The 19,807-nt window shown below is 38.0% G+C and overlaps 1 protein-coding gene across 1 annotated transcript in view; it reads right to left on the bottom strand.

Annotated features, from left to right (window-relative positions):
* Positions 1-19,807, bottom strand: part of LOC150081895 (uncharacterized) — a 199,343-nt gene that overhangs the window by 8,671 nt on the left and 170,865 nt on the right. The window contains exon 2 of the mRNA XM_090378965.1: positions 1,118-1,291. Coding sequence (XP_090235091.1) covers positions 1,118-1,291 — 174 coding nt within the window. The remainder of the gene's footprint in view (positions 1-1,117; positions 1,292-19,807) is intronic.

Raw genomic sequence — 19,807 nt, forward strand, 5'->3', positions numbered from 1 at the left:
CGAGATGGAAGTTTGTTCGAGCAATCAACCACCTGCTGGCTAAAGGCAAACTTTCACATCTATCCTACAACAAGAGTAATAAGGGCTTGTTCAGGGCTTCTACCTCATGTACGTCTATTGCAAAGATGACAACAGCCAAATTCTGCAGAGCGATGGCACATTGAAGAAGAAGAAGAAGCATCCAATTCTCACAAAAAACACTGTGACATAGACTGGACAAAAATCACCCGGAAAACATGCATCTAGCTGCCTGCCAAAGAAAGATGGATCCTAAAATGTTTGAACACCTCAAGTGCCTTTTTTAATAGTCTTATAATAGACTGTATTAAAACTGACTTTAAATACAGTCTATTATAAGACTATTTAATACAGCCTTTTTAATACAGTCTATTATACAGCTAAATTCAATAAACCATTTACTGACTTCAAAACCTTGATAGCCCTACTAAATAAGCATAATGTAGATAGAGACAGGTTCATGCTCCGTACAAAAATGACATGAAATGTAAAGAATATGTGTCGGTTATTGCTGATGTCATTAAACAAGAATTAGTTAAGGAAATCAGCCTCCAATAGAGTGAGTCTTCTGTTGTCAACTTGAGGACAAAGAAAAATGTACCCACCAAATTGGACATCATCCCTTTGGACACCTTCACTGACTCTTTTCAGAAACTTTTACAATTGTATAATAAGTGCATTTAGTTAGGTGGTGATTACTTTGAATAAAAATAAGACACATTTTTCAGCTCCTTCAACACTTTTTTTTTTATCATGCCAGTCTGTGAACTTTATTGCCACACCTTGCATGCAAACACTAGATTGTTGTTGTTGTTGTTGTTGTTTTGGTTTTTAGGAGCATTAGCAACTAAGGTCATATTGCTCCGGGGATATGCAGTGATCATTCCCTGACCTTTCCACATCCTCCGTATTTGGTGGTGATGGGCTCGAACCCCACTATGAAAGATAAAAGGGTAGCTCTGCATTTTGAAATGTATTTTCTTTCTGTTTATGTCAGTTATACTCATAAATTATGAACTTTTCGATTAATCAAACATATTTAAAAAATAAGGAATAAACATTTATGCATTATAAAATCCTGACTATAATTAATACTTACAACTAAGATTGACAAAAGTGATTCCCCACATAATACTCCACACCCAGCCAACAACTATAGGAGCTGTTATGAGTTGTAATAGGAAAGCCAGCACGTTATACGTCAATGATACCGCTCGATTATTATGTTCTGTCTTACAACCACAAAACACTGTCAGACCAGATATCAATGTTCCTGAAATAAAAAGGAAAGAAGTATAAAAGATTTAGAAACTGAAATAAAGACAAATCTTAAATACAAATATGTAATATAGTTGTACCAATCGATTACAATTTTTGATCTTTCTAGATATCTGAACCTCATAACTGGATGTTAGAGCAATATTATTGCTCTATATTACGATAAATCATAAGGTGTTTGTGCTAAGTATGAACATTGTTCCTAATGAAGCCATAGACATCAAAATAATGAACATTCAAAGTTTGGTTGAGAGCGCATCACCTACCTGTTCAGAGGAGCAAACAAGTCAAAACCGCGGAAGAGAAAGCGAAGGTACCAGATGGAAATAGTTCAGCCTGCACATTTGTTAACAGTTAGAAGTGCTAAGTGGGATCACTGTTCTAACATTTTGGTAACTGCAATCGTATATTTCAACAAAGATGTGAATGAAATGCTCGTTATACAGCCTAAAGGCAATTTCATGCCATTTTCTCTATAGCATCTAACGTATCTTTTCGAAATGTTTTCTTCTGACCGATCTGATCGACTATCGTGAAACAGTCACGAAGGAACTGGATGCAAAAAAAAATAAATAAATACTGTAATAATAATAATCTGGCATCATTGTGCTTGGATTTCGGTGGGGCTTTAGATGCTGTTTTGTGTGAGGGACTGCGCAGTTTGGAACAGGCTGCTGTGGTTGGAGGGGTGATTGAGTGGCAGAGGACAAGGAGTGGTTGATGTCTGCTGCTCTTCGTGGGGTGGTGTTGGTAGGGTTCATCGGCGTGCGGTTCTGGGGCCCCCCTTTCTGTTTTTGCTGTTTACTAACATTTTTCGGTGTTGATGAGAACTTATCAAGTTTGATGTCGGGGTTTTGTTGGTGGTGTTAGGGATCAGGGTCTGATACTGCAGCACAACCTAGAGAAATTAGGCATATGGGCTGAGAAGTGGCAATTCAGGCTTAACACAGATAAACACGAGGTACTACATATGAGCAGCTGTAATCCCAGAATAACATACCTATTGGTTGGCACCACTCAAAGTAATGGAGAACAAAAAAGACTTAGGGATAATTGTAATCTGACATGCTCTCACAGCAGCGCAGACAGACTGCTCGGACAGTTTGTGAGGTTCTGTCAATGATATACAGCATTCTGCCAAGGGGAATAAGGAAATGATTATCCCGTTGTATAATGCAATGGTCAGGCCTTCCAGACCTGTATGCAGTACGCATATCATGAGTCTGGAAGGCTCATCTTCAGAAGAATAGGGGATGTACCAGAATGAGTGCAAACAAAATTAGTCCGGATCACAAAAGGATGCCCCTTACCATGAGAAACTTGTTCTCTAAATTAGTGTCTGGAAACCAGACCCTTGCAATGAGATCAAATTGAAGTGCATAAAGGCTGCAAATTGATTAAGTAAATTAAATGCTGATGACATCCTTACTATTTGTCGGGTGAGCACACATAAGGGGACAAATTTAAATTGGAAAAGTATGATTGCTGGATTGCTTTCATTAAGACAGTAATTGATTGTTGGAACAAACATCTAGTGTTGTGGAAGTGGGATAGTCTGAATAAATTTAAGAATTTATACAGCCTATCTCTAATAATCTGTTTAAATTATTAGCTTCCTTTACTAATTTAGACAAATTATTAGAACGAGTTGCCAAATGATGGTTTCTTTTTTTTTTTTCTTTTCTTTTTTTTTTTTTTTTTGTTGCCGCTTTCTTGAATCATTTGCCACTACTAATATTAAGTTGGGAGCACTAATTATGGGCACACATTTGTTGAACACATTTTATTTGTGAGAATGTCTCCAATAAAAAAAATTTTACCAGTTTTCGGAAACAGATATCTACCCGTTCAGTCGGTATGTCATTTCTAAAGAGGGATTTGGCGATAATCAGGGAGACACTCAACCTGACAGTAGTGTTTTAAATTTTCATAGAACTCATGCAGTTCAACGTCAAACTCTAGAATCAAATAAATTTTCAGAAACCACAAATGAACTTATAAATCTACATGATATCAATGATAAAAAAAACGTTCTATTCAGACACAGTTGACGGCGCAATAGAATCGCCTAAATCTTTCAAAGAGCTCTTATAAAGACCCCAGAAAAGACACACTTATGATAATATTTTGTAATATCATTTCCATCAATGTGTCCTTGTTGTCCTCCGTGGCAATATAGTGGGTGCCACGTCACTAGTTTGAGGGGTTTGAGTTTGACTCCCGTTGATGCTTGAGGAATTTCTAAAGTCCTCTTTAGTCAAGGCTATGGTTAGCCGATCTCAGGCGCAGAGCTATGTAGAGAGTGAGGCGAGTGAAGCTCTTGCCTCACGTTAAAAGCTGAAAGGAGCGCCTAAAGAAAGGTTAAATAATTGCCAATGTTTTAAATTTTCTGTTTTGATTATTCCAATCCATTTATCATCTTGCTTTTGCAAGACAAAAATCCTTGTCGCGCTACTGTACAGATACAGAGTTCTGTGCGCGAGCACTATGTCGATCACCACTATGGTTGTCGTCCCACTGATCGTCATTTTTATAACCTCAATTTTAATGTTTTATTAAAACATGTACCAGAAATGTATTTTAAATAAGTCATATTTTTTAAATTAATTTTTTTTTTATATATATTTTAGGGGAGGGCACAATTTTTCATTCTTGCCTCAGGTATAAAAGGGCTCGGCACGGCCCTGATCAGGCGGAAGAAATATGGTTTCATCTAGAGCCAGCCACAAGCATGTTCGAACGGTTCTGTTGAACACAGCCCAGCGCTAAAATGGTCTAAATAATATCATCCACTTTTCCGCATTTCTATCAACAAGCCTACAGCCATCTTACCCACATTATCGTCATTCCAAGAGCGCTTGATCGAATCAATTTTAAAATTGCTAGAAGTAGAGCGCATATTTCATTTCATTCTCAATGTTTATGTTTCGTTCGAATATAGGACGTTATTTAAAAATGTAATAATTATGTTATACTCACTTTGAATGATATCTGTATTGTTTGTGTGATGTGTATTGTAATAATTGGTTCCTATTATTATTTATTCATGTTCCTATTTTTCTGGGATGACTACAATTGTTAAACACTATTGTTGATTTAATATAGTTAGGAAAGGACGTTAAGTGGTTGTTTTCCATTAAAATTATTACTAAATATAATACCACTCTTATACCACGTGAAATTAATGCACATCAGGTTTCTGGAGCATTGGCAAGAGGAGTCTGTCAGCAGCACAGTCTGATGATGGGTATAGTAAGATACCTGAAACGTTACCTTAATGTACAGTAGTTTAGGCGAATAGCTTAATAAACTATATTATTAATTTCATGTGGTATTATAAGATCTTTATTGTACAGTTCACCGGTACACGCAGGTACCACGACCATACAATACCCTTCACGGCACCATGCCAGGGGTTTATTATTATATTTAGTAATAATCTTAATATTGTTGATTAACATATTAAATATTATTCGTATTTAAAATTTTTGTTCAGTATAATATAAAATTATTTATTTATTAGTTACGGTAAAATCTGAAAAAAAAAATTAAAAAATCACTATTACAAAAACACCCCATATAAGTTTCGCACAGTACCCAAGGTCCCATGAGTAATTCTTGAACAGGGCTCCACAAATTTTGGGGTCGGACCTGAAATTTTCACCGTAAGTCATTCCGGGTTTCTAACCCTGCACGACAAGCAAATCGGCTCATGAACACAAGCACACACAGTGACAGAGGCGGATTTAACGGCGGGCGCACCAGGCGTGCGCCCTGGGCCCTGACTTCTGAAGGGCCCACGCAAAACCCCAACAAATTAGTTGAACATATTAGTTCAAAACTTTGTGATTATTATTATGCTATTATTAATAATATTATACATATATTATATTCAAATTGTATTGGAAATAAAACATTAATAGTACATAATATTTTTTATTTATTTAAAAATATGGTTAACATGTATTTTCATTTTCCCTGTCTCTCTCTCTCTTTTTTTAAGGGGTCCAATATTTTCTTCTGCGCCCGGGGCCTCAACCGACCTTAATCCGCTCCTGCACAGTGGCAATATTGTTTAAGTCCCGCCTATAACCCAACAACAGCAGTGTCCTTGTATTGATGTAATGTAAACCCCAGAATAAACCATAGTCCCATCCTCTCTTCCGTAACGACAAAGTAGAAGATATGAGAAGGTATTCTACCTATTGCATTTGTATGGGCGGACGGCAAAGCACACCAAACCTTTCTTTGAGGTTCCATCGTGTATGAATTGCAGTTAATGTTTTCACGCCACTGATGATTTTATATTAACTGACGTTTTCGTTCCTCTAAAAATTTACTAATCGTTTTTTAATAAAAACATTTTAATTTATGTTTTAGTAACTAACTTTTTTTAAATGTAATGTTAATTTCGTTCCTCTAAACTCCGTTTTTATTATAGCTGTATTTCGTGCATTTATGTTTAATGAATTAAATAAAATTACATTTCAAAATTTCTTTATATAAAAATAAAAGTTATTTCTTGAATTATAAAAGATGCCCACAATTGGATCACTGGATTCCTAATATAGGAACTTTTCATCTCTTTGCTTACCCATCATGCCAGTTCTTTTTTAGCTAAATTGCGATCACAGCATTTCAATTCTAAACACACCAAAAACATGTTTACAGTGCTCGAATGTAAATACAAAATATGTAAAATATTGCCAATTTTTTAAAAGATGTCCATATTTTCTGCAGAACTATTATTACCATAAAAGGACAGCGAACAATTTCAGATCATAGGGTTTTGTTTCGAAACTCCGAAAGTCAAAACGCCGACAGCTGACAGGTTTCATTACCAATCGAATATATTTTCAGCATCCAGAATACCACATACTTAAATATTAATACACTGGTGTGCAAAACTTAAGGACCAACTCTATTTCTAAAGGTTACAACAGACAGCCATTCTTTAAAATAAATTTTCTGTTTATACTTCGGCACGACTAAACAGTCAGAGGTCGACAGCTGACAGGTTTCATTACCAATCGAATATATTTTCAGCATCCAGAATACCACATACTTAAATATTAATACACTGGTGTGCAAAACTTAAGGACCAACTCTATTTCTAAAGGTTACAACAGACAGCCATTCTTTAAAATAAATTTTCTGTTTATACTTCGGCACGACTAAACAGTCAGAGGTCGACAGCTGACAGGTTTCATTACCAATCGAATATATTTTCAGCATCCAGAATACCACATACTTAAATATTAATACACTGGTGTGCAAAACTTAAGGACCAACTCTATTTCTAAAGGTTACAACAGACAGCCATTCTTTAAAATAAATTTTCTGTTTATACTTCGGCACGACTAAACAGTCAGAGGGGTTCACAAGATAGACAGAATACAAGAAACAGCACCGTATTTAGCAGTAACGGGCTTGAACCCCGGTTACTCAAGGCACGTGTACTTATGCTCCCACGTGCCTGACCACTCAGCTACGGCAGCCCTACTTAAGTTACTCTTTACTGATGAGAGCGGATTCAGTCTCAACAGCGATTCTGGACGTCAGCTAATCTGGCGAGAGGTTGGCACACAGTATCAACCCGCAAACATCACTGAAAGAGATCGATATGGCAGTCGAGGCGTTATCTTGGATGGACGTACCGCCCTCCAGATACTGGAGGGCGGTACTGTAACCGGTGCATGCACTGTACTGAGGTAATCCTTCCCCATGTGCGTCTGTTCCGAGGTGCCATTGGCCCCGAGTTCGTGTTTATGAATGATAACGCCACACCCCACGCACTGCAGCTGTTGGAAAGTGAGGACATTTTTCGTATGGATTGGCCTGCCCGTTCTTCCGCCGATCTAAATCCTATCGAACACATATGGGACGCTCTGGAGAGACGCCTAACGGCACGTCCACACCCATCAGAAAATGTTCACCAGCTGAAGATAGCGCTGACAGAGGAATGGACGATGTGACCGCAAGAACTTATCGACAACATTGTTCTGAGTATGGACAGGGGGTGCAAAGCCTTCATCGACATTAGGGGTGACCATATCTCCTAATGAGGACCACCTCTTCCCTTTGTTCCATCTTTGGTAGTGATGTGTTGTGTGCCAGTGATGCCAGTGCTGGGTTGCCATTTTTGAATAAAGTCCCTCTGTACTGTCCTGACTGGTCCTTAAATTTTGCACACCAGTGTACTTTGGTCAAATAATTTATTAACAAAAGAAATTGTGACAAAAGAAGAATCATAACAAAAACTTAGAAAGCATCACCATCTGGATATTTTTATTATTATTAAATCATTTATTGCACGGTGGTGGTGGTTACATCAAGGCATTAAGCGCCGTGATGCGGAACGTGCAGTTTCTGGTATATGTATTATATGGCAAATATACAAATAAAGATAATTTATTTACTTAAACACTTGACCCGTAAGGCACTATCACTTTGAATAGCTGAGAAATGTCAAACAAGACAACTTCCTCCCCCCAATTCCGAGTTATGATCGGCATAATAAATACTGGGCGTCGCCTTTTTTCCCCTATTTCTTATTCGCGCTATCTGAGTTCACTGAAAAAAAAAAAAAAAAAAAACGTTTCTGCCAAAGTTTTATTAACGCATAACTTCTTTTGGCAAGGCTCCTATTCATTCCTTGAGAAAATCTTAACATAATTACTCACTGTCGAGCTAATTTCGCGTATCACATTGAATAATTTAGAGTATAGTCAACTTTTTGAGACAGACAGCCATTTTTCAGTCAATATTACTTTGAGTAACCTTTTTGCCCTTAAACTCCCTGGAAATGGTCTAGATCTGATAAATAAGATTAAAATAAAATGCCGTACCTTCATAAAATCCATTGCATATAAACTATGCTGCCACTTTATTAGGTACACTCCTGCTGTGCACACAAATGGTTTGTCCCATAACGCTGCAAGTCACATGACCACAGTTGTGGATATAAATGCAGCAGAACAACCTTTCTAGTATCAGTTAAGCGTACAAACTGTAGCAAGAATGGGGAAAAGGGGTGATGTAATTGACTTCGAACGTGGCATGGTAGTAGGTACAAGACGTGCTGGACAAAGCATCTCTGAAACGGCAGTTCTCCTGAACATTTCACGCACCATGTTTCAAGGGTGTATCGAGAATGGTGCAACGAACAGAAAACATCCTCTCAACGGCACTCCTGTGGAAGAAAATCGCTTGTTGATGAGAGGTCAGAGAAGGAGGATGGCTAAATTTTTTCAAGCAAACGGACGAGCCACAATGTCGCACATCACGTCAGAATACAACCTTAGTGCGCAGAACAAAATATCGCAACGGACGACTAGTCGCACTTTGTCGCGAATGGACTAAAACAGCTGACGGCTACATCGCGTACCTTCGTATCAATGAAGAACAGAGAACATGCCTCCTGTGGGCACAGCAACACCAGCACTGGACTATCGAGGATTGGAAAACAGTTGCTTGGTCTGACGAGTTGCAGTTCCTGGTGCATCATGTTGATGGAAGGCTGAGAATTTAGCGAAAATAACATGAATCCATGGACCCGTCATGTCTGACGACTACTGTGCAAGGTGGTTTGGGCAGTGTTATGGTGTGGGGAATGTTTTCTTGGCACACGTTGGGTGCATTGATACCCATAGATTCACGTCTGAATGCAACATCGTACCTAAACATCGTTGCTGACCAAGTACATCCGTTCATGTTGACAGTTTATCCTCAGTCAGATGGTTAGTTCCAGCAGGATAATGCGCCGGTGCACAAAGCCCGAATCACTATGGAATGGTCCCAGGAACATGACAATGACTTTTCTTTGCTGCAGTGGCCTGCTCAGTCCACAGATCTCAATCCTATTGAACATCTTTGGGATGAGCTGGAAAGGGCTGTTCTCTGCAGGCCTACACCTCCTTCGAATCTCAAGGAACTGCGTGACACACTCATGTCTGCATGGTACTCCATTCCTGCACAACGTTTTCAGCATCTTGTTCAATCCATGCCTAGACGAATTCAGGATGTTTTGAAGGCTAAAGGAGGCTCAACACGCTACTAGGTAGGTGTACCTAATAAAGTGGCAGCACTACCCTAACAAAAATATTCAGAAAACATTACATTGAAAAAATATGAGTTTTAATGAACAAATTAACAAGATGTAGGTTCACCTTTTTCTCCCCTGACAAAAACACAAACATTTTCAAGTAACCCGAGCAAAGCAGCTCACACAGCCATAGTATAGTATATTTTTAAAATGTGTGTTATCTAGCCAGTTTTCCTGTTTGCTGGCCGAAAAAAAAAAAAAAAACCAAAGTTTCTGGGAGAAAATCCATGCAACCTCACCCGAGACCTGCTAACTCAGCCATGATATGAAAAAATTCCATAAATTCCTTGCGTCATTAACGATATTCGAATACACGGCCATTTTACATTATAACCATTGTTTTACCAGCGAGGGTTGCTCCAATGAAAGAATCCGTTCGTTGCAGACAGGAACACAACTTTTCCCAGTTCCTTGTAGCAGGCAGTAGGAATTTGTGTCCATGTCGCTTTCACTGTACTCGCCAGTTCAACTGTAGAAGAGGGGATTGGCTGCTCCCATATTTGGCATTTCAGTTCATTCCAAAGGTGTTTTATCGGGTTCCGGTTAACTCTGGCGTGACCAGACAAGTTGTTGGATTTCATTTTCCTCAAACCTGGGAGATGAAGCAAACTGGAATGGAAAGTATATTTCCACAGAATGGAGATTGTTGGCACCTCGAAATTGTCCAAAACATTAGAGTACAATTCTGTGCTGATGCTTTTTTGCACTACAACCAACAGTCTAAGGCTGAACCAACCACTGACAGCATCCCACACCATAACTCTGTTACTCCTCCGAACCTCATTGTAGACAAAGTGCTCTGCAGTAGTTGACGTTCTCTAAACATTTTTCCAAACCACACTCGACCATCTGATCTGAAGACTGCGCAAATAGGGACTCGTAGCTCCACATATTTAAAATGGTTCATATCCCATTGTTAACAATAATAGAGGAGACCTCAGTCAGTTATTTTTTTATTATTTGGTTTTTTTTTTTTTTTAAGAAGCATTAGCAACTAAGGCCATATTGCTGAGGGATATGCGGTGGTGATTCCCTAACCTTTCCGCATCCTCCGTATTTGGTGATGACGGGCTCGAACCCAGGTCTAATCAAGAAGCATGTGCTACACACTGCTGCTCCTTCCCACCTGGCTACGGAGGCGCCTGCCTCAGTCAATACGGTGGTCATTCCCTAACTTTCCGCATTCAGTGGTCGCGGGCTCGAACCCCGGTCTAATCAAGAAGCGTGTGCTACGCACTGCTGCTCCTGCCCTCCCTACGGAGGGCAGGAGCAGCACCATTTGAAGGCTGGTGAGCTCTGGACACGTCTTTCTCTTTGAGGGAAAGTCGATTTCAGATGGCTTTAGTTAAGGTTCTGCATAGTGCTGCACATCTTTCCGTCCCCTTTTCCTTTTTACGTAATTTTTGGTCCGAAACAGTAAAATCTGCGTACTATTGCATTTACCACTAATTTAAATAACTACAGTATAAGTACTTTTTTTTAAAGAGGGTGGGGATATTGAATAGTTACAAAATTCTGGGTGGGGGCATCGAATAATTTTTGATTCGCACATTATGTGTCGGCGTCAAAAAAAGTTTGGAAAGCACTTGAATAGACAGTTGATCGCTGTACTGAGTTTCCTATATATATAGGAATCCATATATTTCTGCCGAGACCATCAAATTTTGGTAGCTTCAGACCTAAATTTGATACATGCAGTCAGTCGTTTAACATGTTCATATAGTCCAGGGGTTGGCAACCTGTGGCTCGCGAGCCGCATGAGGCCCTTTGAGCATGTAACTGCGGCTCTTTAACATTTAGCCCACATGTACGACAAGCGACATATTTCTGCGAGCAAATATTTTCGAACATGGACTATATTAAAAATAAATAAAGAAACCGTCTGAACAATGCGAGTCTCAACATGTTTAAAAATGAAAATGACGGCATATTCGCCTGATGTTGAGAGACACGCTCAAGAAGTTCAGCAGCAAAAGTCATATTAATTCATACCCAATTGGATGTTTGTTGCGTTTTTTCAGTATTAATAAATAATGTTTCAAAAAAATATTAAAAAAAAAACACCGTCCCCTCTATTCCATTTTTTAAAACCTCCCCACTCCCTCCCTCATCCCAGCTTGAGCTGAAGTGCGGCTCTTCGGATTCTTTTCTTTTTTTTAATTAGATCAAAAATGGCTCTTCACTCAAAAAAGGTTGCAGATACCTGATATAGGCTATACGTACACATACATACTTACACTGTATAGACCGGTATATATGAAATTAAGTTTCAAATATTCGGTGTTACTGAACATGAAAAGTCGCATCGACATAAAACTTTCAGTGTATGATTTGTGATCTCCATGAAGGTGGTTTTTGGCTCAATTTTGATTCTGTAGTTCACATTTCTTCCACATGGAAACATTGCTAGAAAGTTGAAAGAGCAGTTCAGAGTTTTTTTTTTTTTTTTTTTTTTTAACATTTCACCACTTATTGAGAATGTTCTTCTGGACAGGTGTGTCAAATTTCACGTCGATAAGTTACTCCATTTTCTACGTGCAGTGATCTTCCCTTAAGAAGCATTGCTACCCAAAGCTTATCTTACAGGGCACCCATCACTTGAACTATTGACAAGTGACAGTTTTAAGTACTAGAAGTTTTTAAACTAGTGGGATACGTTATTTTTTTTTTAATCAAATGCGACTGAAGTGTAACATTATTTTTTTTTGTATAGATCGAACGCGATATTCGACAATGCAAGCAATTGCTGTTTCTTCACAACCGGATGTCAACTAAAGCTCCAGAAAAATTTAATATGCGCTCATCGAAGTACTTACGTTGGCTATTGGCTATATAGCAGACATACCACTAGCTAAAGTACACGGATCCGTCTCTCTCTCTCTCATCGCAAATACGCACACACAGCATTGCACCCCGTTTAATTTTTTAGAGAACTATTTTAGAAAATTGGATCATGGATGGATGGATGGATAGACAGAGTTTAGCAGAAACTTTCGCAATATTCATCTAAACTGTTATGAAATATTTGGAATCAGTGATAATTTTCCGGCTTAACTGTTTTATTATTTTGCGTTTAAGTAAATGTATGCCGCCGTGTCGAATGTCCTTTTCAGTCATATAAAAGGACAGAGAGAGTTACAATACCGTTGAGGTGCTTAATTATCTGAAATTTTTGACAGTGTAAAACGAACCATGTCTACTTCACTAGAAAACCGCTTTACTTAACAAAATTAACAGAACAGGTAGAAACGTGGTGTAACTCGTGCGGCTTTGATGAAGCGGGACAAAATTTGATGTGGTGGTGTACCATAGAATAACGATGAAATGAGGAGACAGCGAGAAACTTCGGACAGGTATAAGGGACATTTACAGGAGTTGTATAAGAATTACCAAAAAGATCACATTACAGAAGTCGATACAAGATAATCGAAAATATGGTCATGATATCAGTACGGCTTATGATCCCCCTCCAACGGCTATATCGCGGTGAACCATGCTTAATATAAGGGTATCTATAAGATTCTGTGGCAACAAATCCCGTTCTTCACCAGCGCTTTCAACACTACACTTACAAAATCCATACACTTTTAAATTTCTGGCCTTTTCAGTGAACTGTTACACCTACAATGAAAGCAACGCGGAGATGGGGGAACCCTAGGTGCCGTTAGACACGAACACACTATATACACTCTTCACCAGCAGATATCAGTCAGCAAATGACCAAGAAGTTGACTGTCGGCGTGCAGTGCAATGCAATGCCGAAAGGTATCTCACACATGTTCGATCGGATTTAAGTATGGTGATCGTGCTGGCGACGGTAGTCGTTGGATATCTTCTGTTTCAAGAGATTCCTCCATCACTTGAAGGCCCCGGGTGCCAAGCGTATTTTGAGGCCAAGCGATATTCTTGTGATTTATAGAGTGCTCTTGATAAGTGATTGAAGTTAGCTGATTTATAGAGCTTCTTAATGTACCGTTATGTAATCGACTTAATAATAATAACAGCAATAAGAGCTTAATTGACGGTACTCACTTCAATTGATCTGCTTAGTTAAAATAAATAAAGACGGAATTGTTAAAAATCTGTAGTTAAAATTTGCTCAAGGAAGAATTGCACTACCTCGTCCCTGGTTGTCATTTATAAAATAGCCGACCGGGCTAGCCGGTAGGTAAAGTGCCTGCCTAGCAACCCAAAGGTCGCGGGTTCGATTCCCGCCTCAGGCTGGATATCACGATGGTGCCGAACAAACCGGTTGGTTGGATATCCCGGCCACGATACACGAAGGAAGCAATAAAAAACTGGTTCCTTCGTGTATTGATCACATCATACGAAATAAATAAATAAATTTATAAAATATTAATATGAGAACAAGGTGAAACCAATAGTCACAACGAGCAACTTTCGTGAAAACGTCTTCGGTTGGCAATGATAGGAGAAAAGGAATTATGTATTTAAAGGATTCCTTGCCCATAATGCATTTCGAGACATGTGGGAACTTTACGTGCGTAAGGTTCCAGACCGGTGAAAGATTGGTTGGAAGTTTCGTGTTTAGAACGTTAAATTTAGTATTATGGCGACACCATTCTATGACAAGCGCCTCGTGTTGGAAGATTTTGTAACTAGATCCTAATTTAATAATTGCGATGGCTGAATCGATTAGGGCAGGGGTGGCCAACTTAATTTGTGATGCGATCTACTTTTTTCCTTCAAAATGTGCCGCGATCCACCATCTCAAAAATTTCATTGCACAAGGTTAAAAAAGCTAATCAACACATTGAAAAATGGTTATAAATTTTAAAATTCAATACAATTCAGAATTATTATTTTAAATTCATACGTATTTAAAATTTTAATCTATGCCAAGTTTGTGTCTTCGTGTCATCTGCCAAGCTTTCAAAATCGGGGATATACTGTGATAAGGCCAACAGTAAACAATCTTCTGTATGCAAGTCCGTAAGAGCACAGCGATTCTTCGTCTTTGTTTGTGTCAAATACGAAAAGGTCGATTCACACAGATATGTGGAACCAAAACAGGAATTTAAAAGTTCACTGCATTTTTTTACATTTGGATACTTCTCTCGGCAAACATATTTCTAAAAGTCTTTTTCTGATGATCTGGCTTTTAGGAAGATATCGTTTCGCAATGTAATAATTTCATTTTCAAGTAATATTTTCTCCATGTGAAAAATCGCAGCGATTTTTTCTGCAATTTGTTTCGTATCTAAGTGGACATTAAATGGATAAGAAATATATTGTTTTAAAATCACTGATTCTGGTTTCAAAATCGTCCACAACATTCTCATTTCAGAAACATATTTTTCACTATTAAATTCAAAAACAGGATATTTTTGCTAATGATCTTGCATATATGCAAAATGGTCCAATTTTTTTTTTTTCTTTGAGATCCTTAGCCATTGCCATAAATTGATATTTATATGCAGAAATATTACTAATCATGTCACCCACATTTTTATTTTTTCCTTGTAATTCCAAATTCAGATCACTTAATTTACTGGTAAAATCTGCCAAAAAAGCCATATCACACAACCACTCCGTATCTTGTAGCTGCTGCTCCCCTTTGATCAACAAAATTTTTAATTTCATTCAGCAAATTTCGAAATCTCTGTAGAAACTTACTCCGACTCAGCCACCATCATTTTTGAAACACCTTCTTTCTCTCTCTCTCTCTCTCTCTCTCTCTCTTTATATATATATATTACTGAAATTACGTATAAAAATTTATACAAAATGCCAGTAGTATGGGCAAAACTGTAGAGCGAAAATTTAACATATAATCATAATAGGGAGAATGGGTAACAAGACAGAAACTGTAGCCGTAAGCCTCCAAAATAATTTAGAATATAATTTAAATCCAATTCAGATAAATTCATTTTAAAATTTAAAATATAAAACCAATTGTATAACAATTTAGCGGCACCCCCCTAGTAAGGTACCAGTTCCGAGAAACGTGAAATATCACCAAAAGAGACTAATCAAACTACTAAACAAAATGACAAAATAAAATAAAAAGAGACTGACCATTAATTATGCCCCATATCGACAGAGGACCACGAGGCCAATAATGGTCATGGTTTCGCTGCATTTCAATCGCTAGACAAATCGTCGCATAAGCGAACCAATCGATGGACCTATCCACCTCCCCTTCCCCAGATCGAGCCATAAATGCAGAGTATTTGCATAGCGGTGGTCCTAATGCAGCGAAAAATAAACAATAGAACAGACTAGCACTCCAGAGCAAAGCCACACCACCGACATACTGAAAGCTTAACCAGCTTATATATGGAGAGAAAAATAGAAAATGTATTTATAAGCTGGTTATATAGAGACAGAAAATATATGTCTGTCTCTATATAAGCTGGTTAAGCTTTCAGTATGTCGGTGGTGTGGCTTTGCTCTGAAGTGCTAGTCTGTTCTATTGTTTATTTTTCTCTGCATAAGAACCACTGCTATGCAAATACTCTGCATTTGTGGCTCGATCGGGGGAAGGAGAGGTGGATAGGTCCTTCGATCGGTTCGCTTATGCGACGATTTGTCTAGCGATTGAAATGCAGTGATTCCATGACCATTGTTAGCCTCGTGGTCCTCTGTCGATATGGGGCATAACGGTCAGTCTATTTTTATTTTATTTTGTCATTTTGTTTAGTAGTTTGATTAGTCTCTTTTAGTGATATTTCACGTTTCTAGGAACTGGTACCTTACTAGGGGGTGCCGCTCAATTGTTATACAATTGGTTTTAAATTTTAAAATGGATTTATCTGAATTGGATTTAAATTGTATTCTAAATTATTTGGAGGCGTACGGCTACAGTTTCTGTCTTGTTACCCATTCTCTTCCCTCCCTATTACGATTAATTTTTAGGTTTATGTTAAATTTTCGCTCTACAGTTTTGCCATACTACTGGCATTTTGTATTAATTTTTATACGTAATTTCTGTAATATATTGGGCATCATGTGGAGGATGTGTATTTTACTGCCTCTAATGACGGCTTCATATTCATTACATATATATATATATATATATATATACACACAGGGTGTCTCAAAAATATTGGTACAAAGGTTTAGGAGAGGTAGGTAACATCTAAAGGAATGTGAATCGCATAGGAACCCATAACCGGAAACGTCACAGTAAGTCGGTACACGGCGCTGTTCATCAGTTCGCGAGAGGGAAAATTTCTGGTTTACTCATTCAAGCAGTAGTCGCCGCACGAAGAGCATGCATCGATATACGAACTGTGAGATGGCAGACATGCACCTAGTGTATGGATTAGCAGAGGGCCCACACGGTGTGCGCCCCCATGCGACACAACATCGCTTCGCAATAAATGTGTGGGCAGGTATGGTCGGTGACTGCTTAGTCGGCCGATACCTGTTACCATCCCGCATGAACTCCGCTAAATATCGGATCTTTCTTGAACAAGTTCTACCAGGGTTACTTGACGATGTTCCAGCAAATGTGAGACGCAACATTTGGTTTCAACATGACGGGGCACCTGCCCATCATTGAAGGTGTGTTCGTGACCATTTGAACAGGCGTTTTGGGCGTCGATGTATTGGCCGTGGTGGACCCGTTGCCTGGCCCCCACGCTCACCTGATTTATCGAGCCTTGATTTCTTTCTGTGGAGGGCCCTCAAATCTATCGTGTATGAATTGCCTGTGGAGACGGAAATGGATCTCGTGGCGAGACTCGTCTGCGCTGCTGCTACTGTCAAAGAAACTCCAAGTGTGTTCGACCGTGTCCGCCAATCCATGCTGCGTCGGTGTCACGAATGTATCGCGTCTCATGGTGGAACCTTCGAGCATCTGTTGTAACATCATGAAATGCATCCATGTCGTACTCCATTGTTAATATTATGTAAAATAAATGTTTGCCACTAATTACTGTCTTGTGTCATTTCTGCTTCTTGTGCCTCTGCTACTACTTTCCCGTGACGTTTCCGGTTATGGGTTCCTATGCGATTCACATTCCTTTAGATGTTACCTACCTCCCCTGAACGTTTGTACCAATGTTTTTGAGACACCCTGTATATATAGCAGCCCTTGTGCCATTAAACGACAAAACAACAACAACTATATATATATATATATATATATATATATATAAAATATAGAAAATTTTATATAGAATATAGAAAAAAATATATATATCTCTCTCTCTCTATATATATATATATATAGAGAGAGAGAGATATTTTTTTTCTATATTTTATATAAAATTTTCTATATATATATATATATAGAGAGAGAGAGAGAATGAATAAGCTTAGAGTTCAGTTTGAAATTTATTCTGCATTCTTTGGGACCCCATGCAACGCTGATAATTTGATGTCGATCTGAAGTTTCCTTATCGAGTAATGCCGAACATATGAAAACATCTTTCTTCTTAGACGCGTTCCCAAATGCTTAAAGTGCCTATTGTCTTCATCATGTCTGTTCTTCCGCCCCTCCCCTCTATCTGTTAGCATGTAACAACTCGACTTCAATGAACCAATTTTCGTGTAATTTAATTTAGATATATTTTAGAAAGATTTGTTGGGCCATGCCACACTTGATTAAAATCAGATCAATAGAAATGTGGTAGTTTTCTTTATTTTTTAAAATTTTTATCGTCGGTCTTTGGGAAGATTTTAATCTCATTTTAGATGTTATAAATCCCCCCCCCCGTTTCTTCTCTACCAAAACAGTGATATAAATTTCGAATAGCAGCTCTGATCCTTTTCCAAATTTCATGCGGTCAAGTTAATCCATTTTTTAGGTTAGGTGTGTGTTAAGTACGAATGAGATTAAAGCTATGAGGCGTCAGTATATCATATCTATCACTGTGCGGGTATTACGAATACAGTTAGAGACAACAGTTTGATTAGTCTCTTTTGGTGATGTTTCTCGGAACTGGTACCTTACTAGGGGGTGCCGCTAAATTGTTATACAATTGGTTTTATAATTTAAATTTTAAAATGGATTTTTCTGAATTGGATTTAAATTATATTCTAAATTATTTGGAGGCGTACGGCTACAGTTTCTGTCTTGTTACCCATTCTCTTCCCTCCCTATGAGGTTTGCTGGACAAAATACACGAGTTTCTGGAAGAGTGGAGAAAAAATAAATAAATAAAAAAAAGAAACAAACATGAAACCTTTGCCTCAAACTAAGTCACACTGTGAAAAAAAAAAAAATAATAAAAAATCTGTACCAGGTACATGTGTCCTGCCGCTAGCATATTTAACGTGTTTTACAGTGAAGAGTCATCGGCAGGCGTTAAAAACGTTTTAATTTTCAGATATTAATAAAATTCATGGATAACAAAATAACTATGTTTTTATTATACTAATAATAATTACATATCGGTTACTGAAAGTATTGATCTGTGATGACTAAAGTAGGATATATAATTTTTACATTCTTCTAGCGGAAGCTGAAGATGACATCACTTCCGTAATGCTTTTGCATGACGGTTGTTGTTGTTTGGTTTTAATGGCTCTTCATTATAGTAATACTTTTTCTGCTAGTTTTTTTTTTTTTTTTTCTGTATGCATCAAGTAAATGTGAACGAGACAGTCAATGATAGTAAGTGCATCAATGACAGCATATAATGCACATAACATAACCGAATATCCTATGAAGACCAAAATTAGCAAAACGTAAAGTAATAACTCTTAAGTTATCTGAAAAATGGCTATTCATATCAGTCTAAAAGCATGTATTCGTTTAATTAATAGCAACTACTTTATAACATTTGCAGTTTATAGCCTTACGAAGAGCATCAATGACAAGTGACGAATAGTATATGCACAATGGTTTTGTTTGCACATGTTAACTGAGAAAAGAAAGCGCGCGCATGCACACACACACACACACACACACACACACATGGATTTCCACTGGATTGCCACAGTGTCATGAAACACGCAGCGATGCATTCATGCAGAGCATTGGCGATGCCTGATATATCATGAGCATACCAATTTGTATTGGAAACAGAAAAAGCAATTCACAGAATAGCACCGCAGAATAACATTACAGTCTACTTTCGCCCAAAGGGCGAAGGCAGACCGTAATGTTTGTCTGACACTGCACAAAATTGGTTATTCGTTTATTTCTGCTACTCTTTAACGGCAGAAAGAAATTAGCACTCATTGAGAACACGTACGAAACAGCAGATAATCCAAGCCACTAGCCAGATATCAAGTTTAAAAACTTCAAATCCAACTTATCTAATCGTTTTCGTATATAACTTGTTTTCCCTAGCTCTCAGGGACATTATAGGATTATACTATATCTTTGAAGAATTAAAATGATTTATTTATATACACCGAGACAGTTTTGTATTGGCGCATCCCGCCATGGACTTCATGCGCAATATCTATCATTAATACATAAAATTAAAT

The sequence above is a fragment of the Mastigoproctus giganteus genome, chromosome 8, assembly GCF_048544385.1.
Source record: "Mastigoproctus giganteus isolate SK-2022 chromosome 8, ASM4854438v1, whole genome shotgun sequence".
NCBI classification, from domain to species: Eukaryota; Metazoa; Arthropoda; class Arachnida; order Uropygi; family Thelyphonidae; genus Mastigoproctus; species Mastigoproctus giganteus.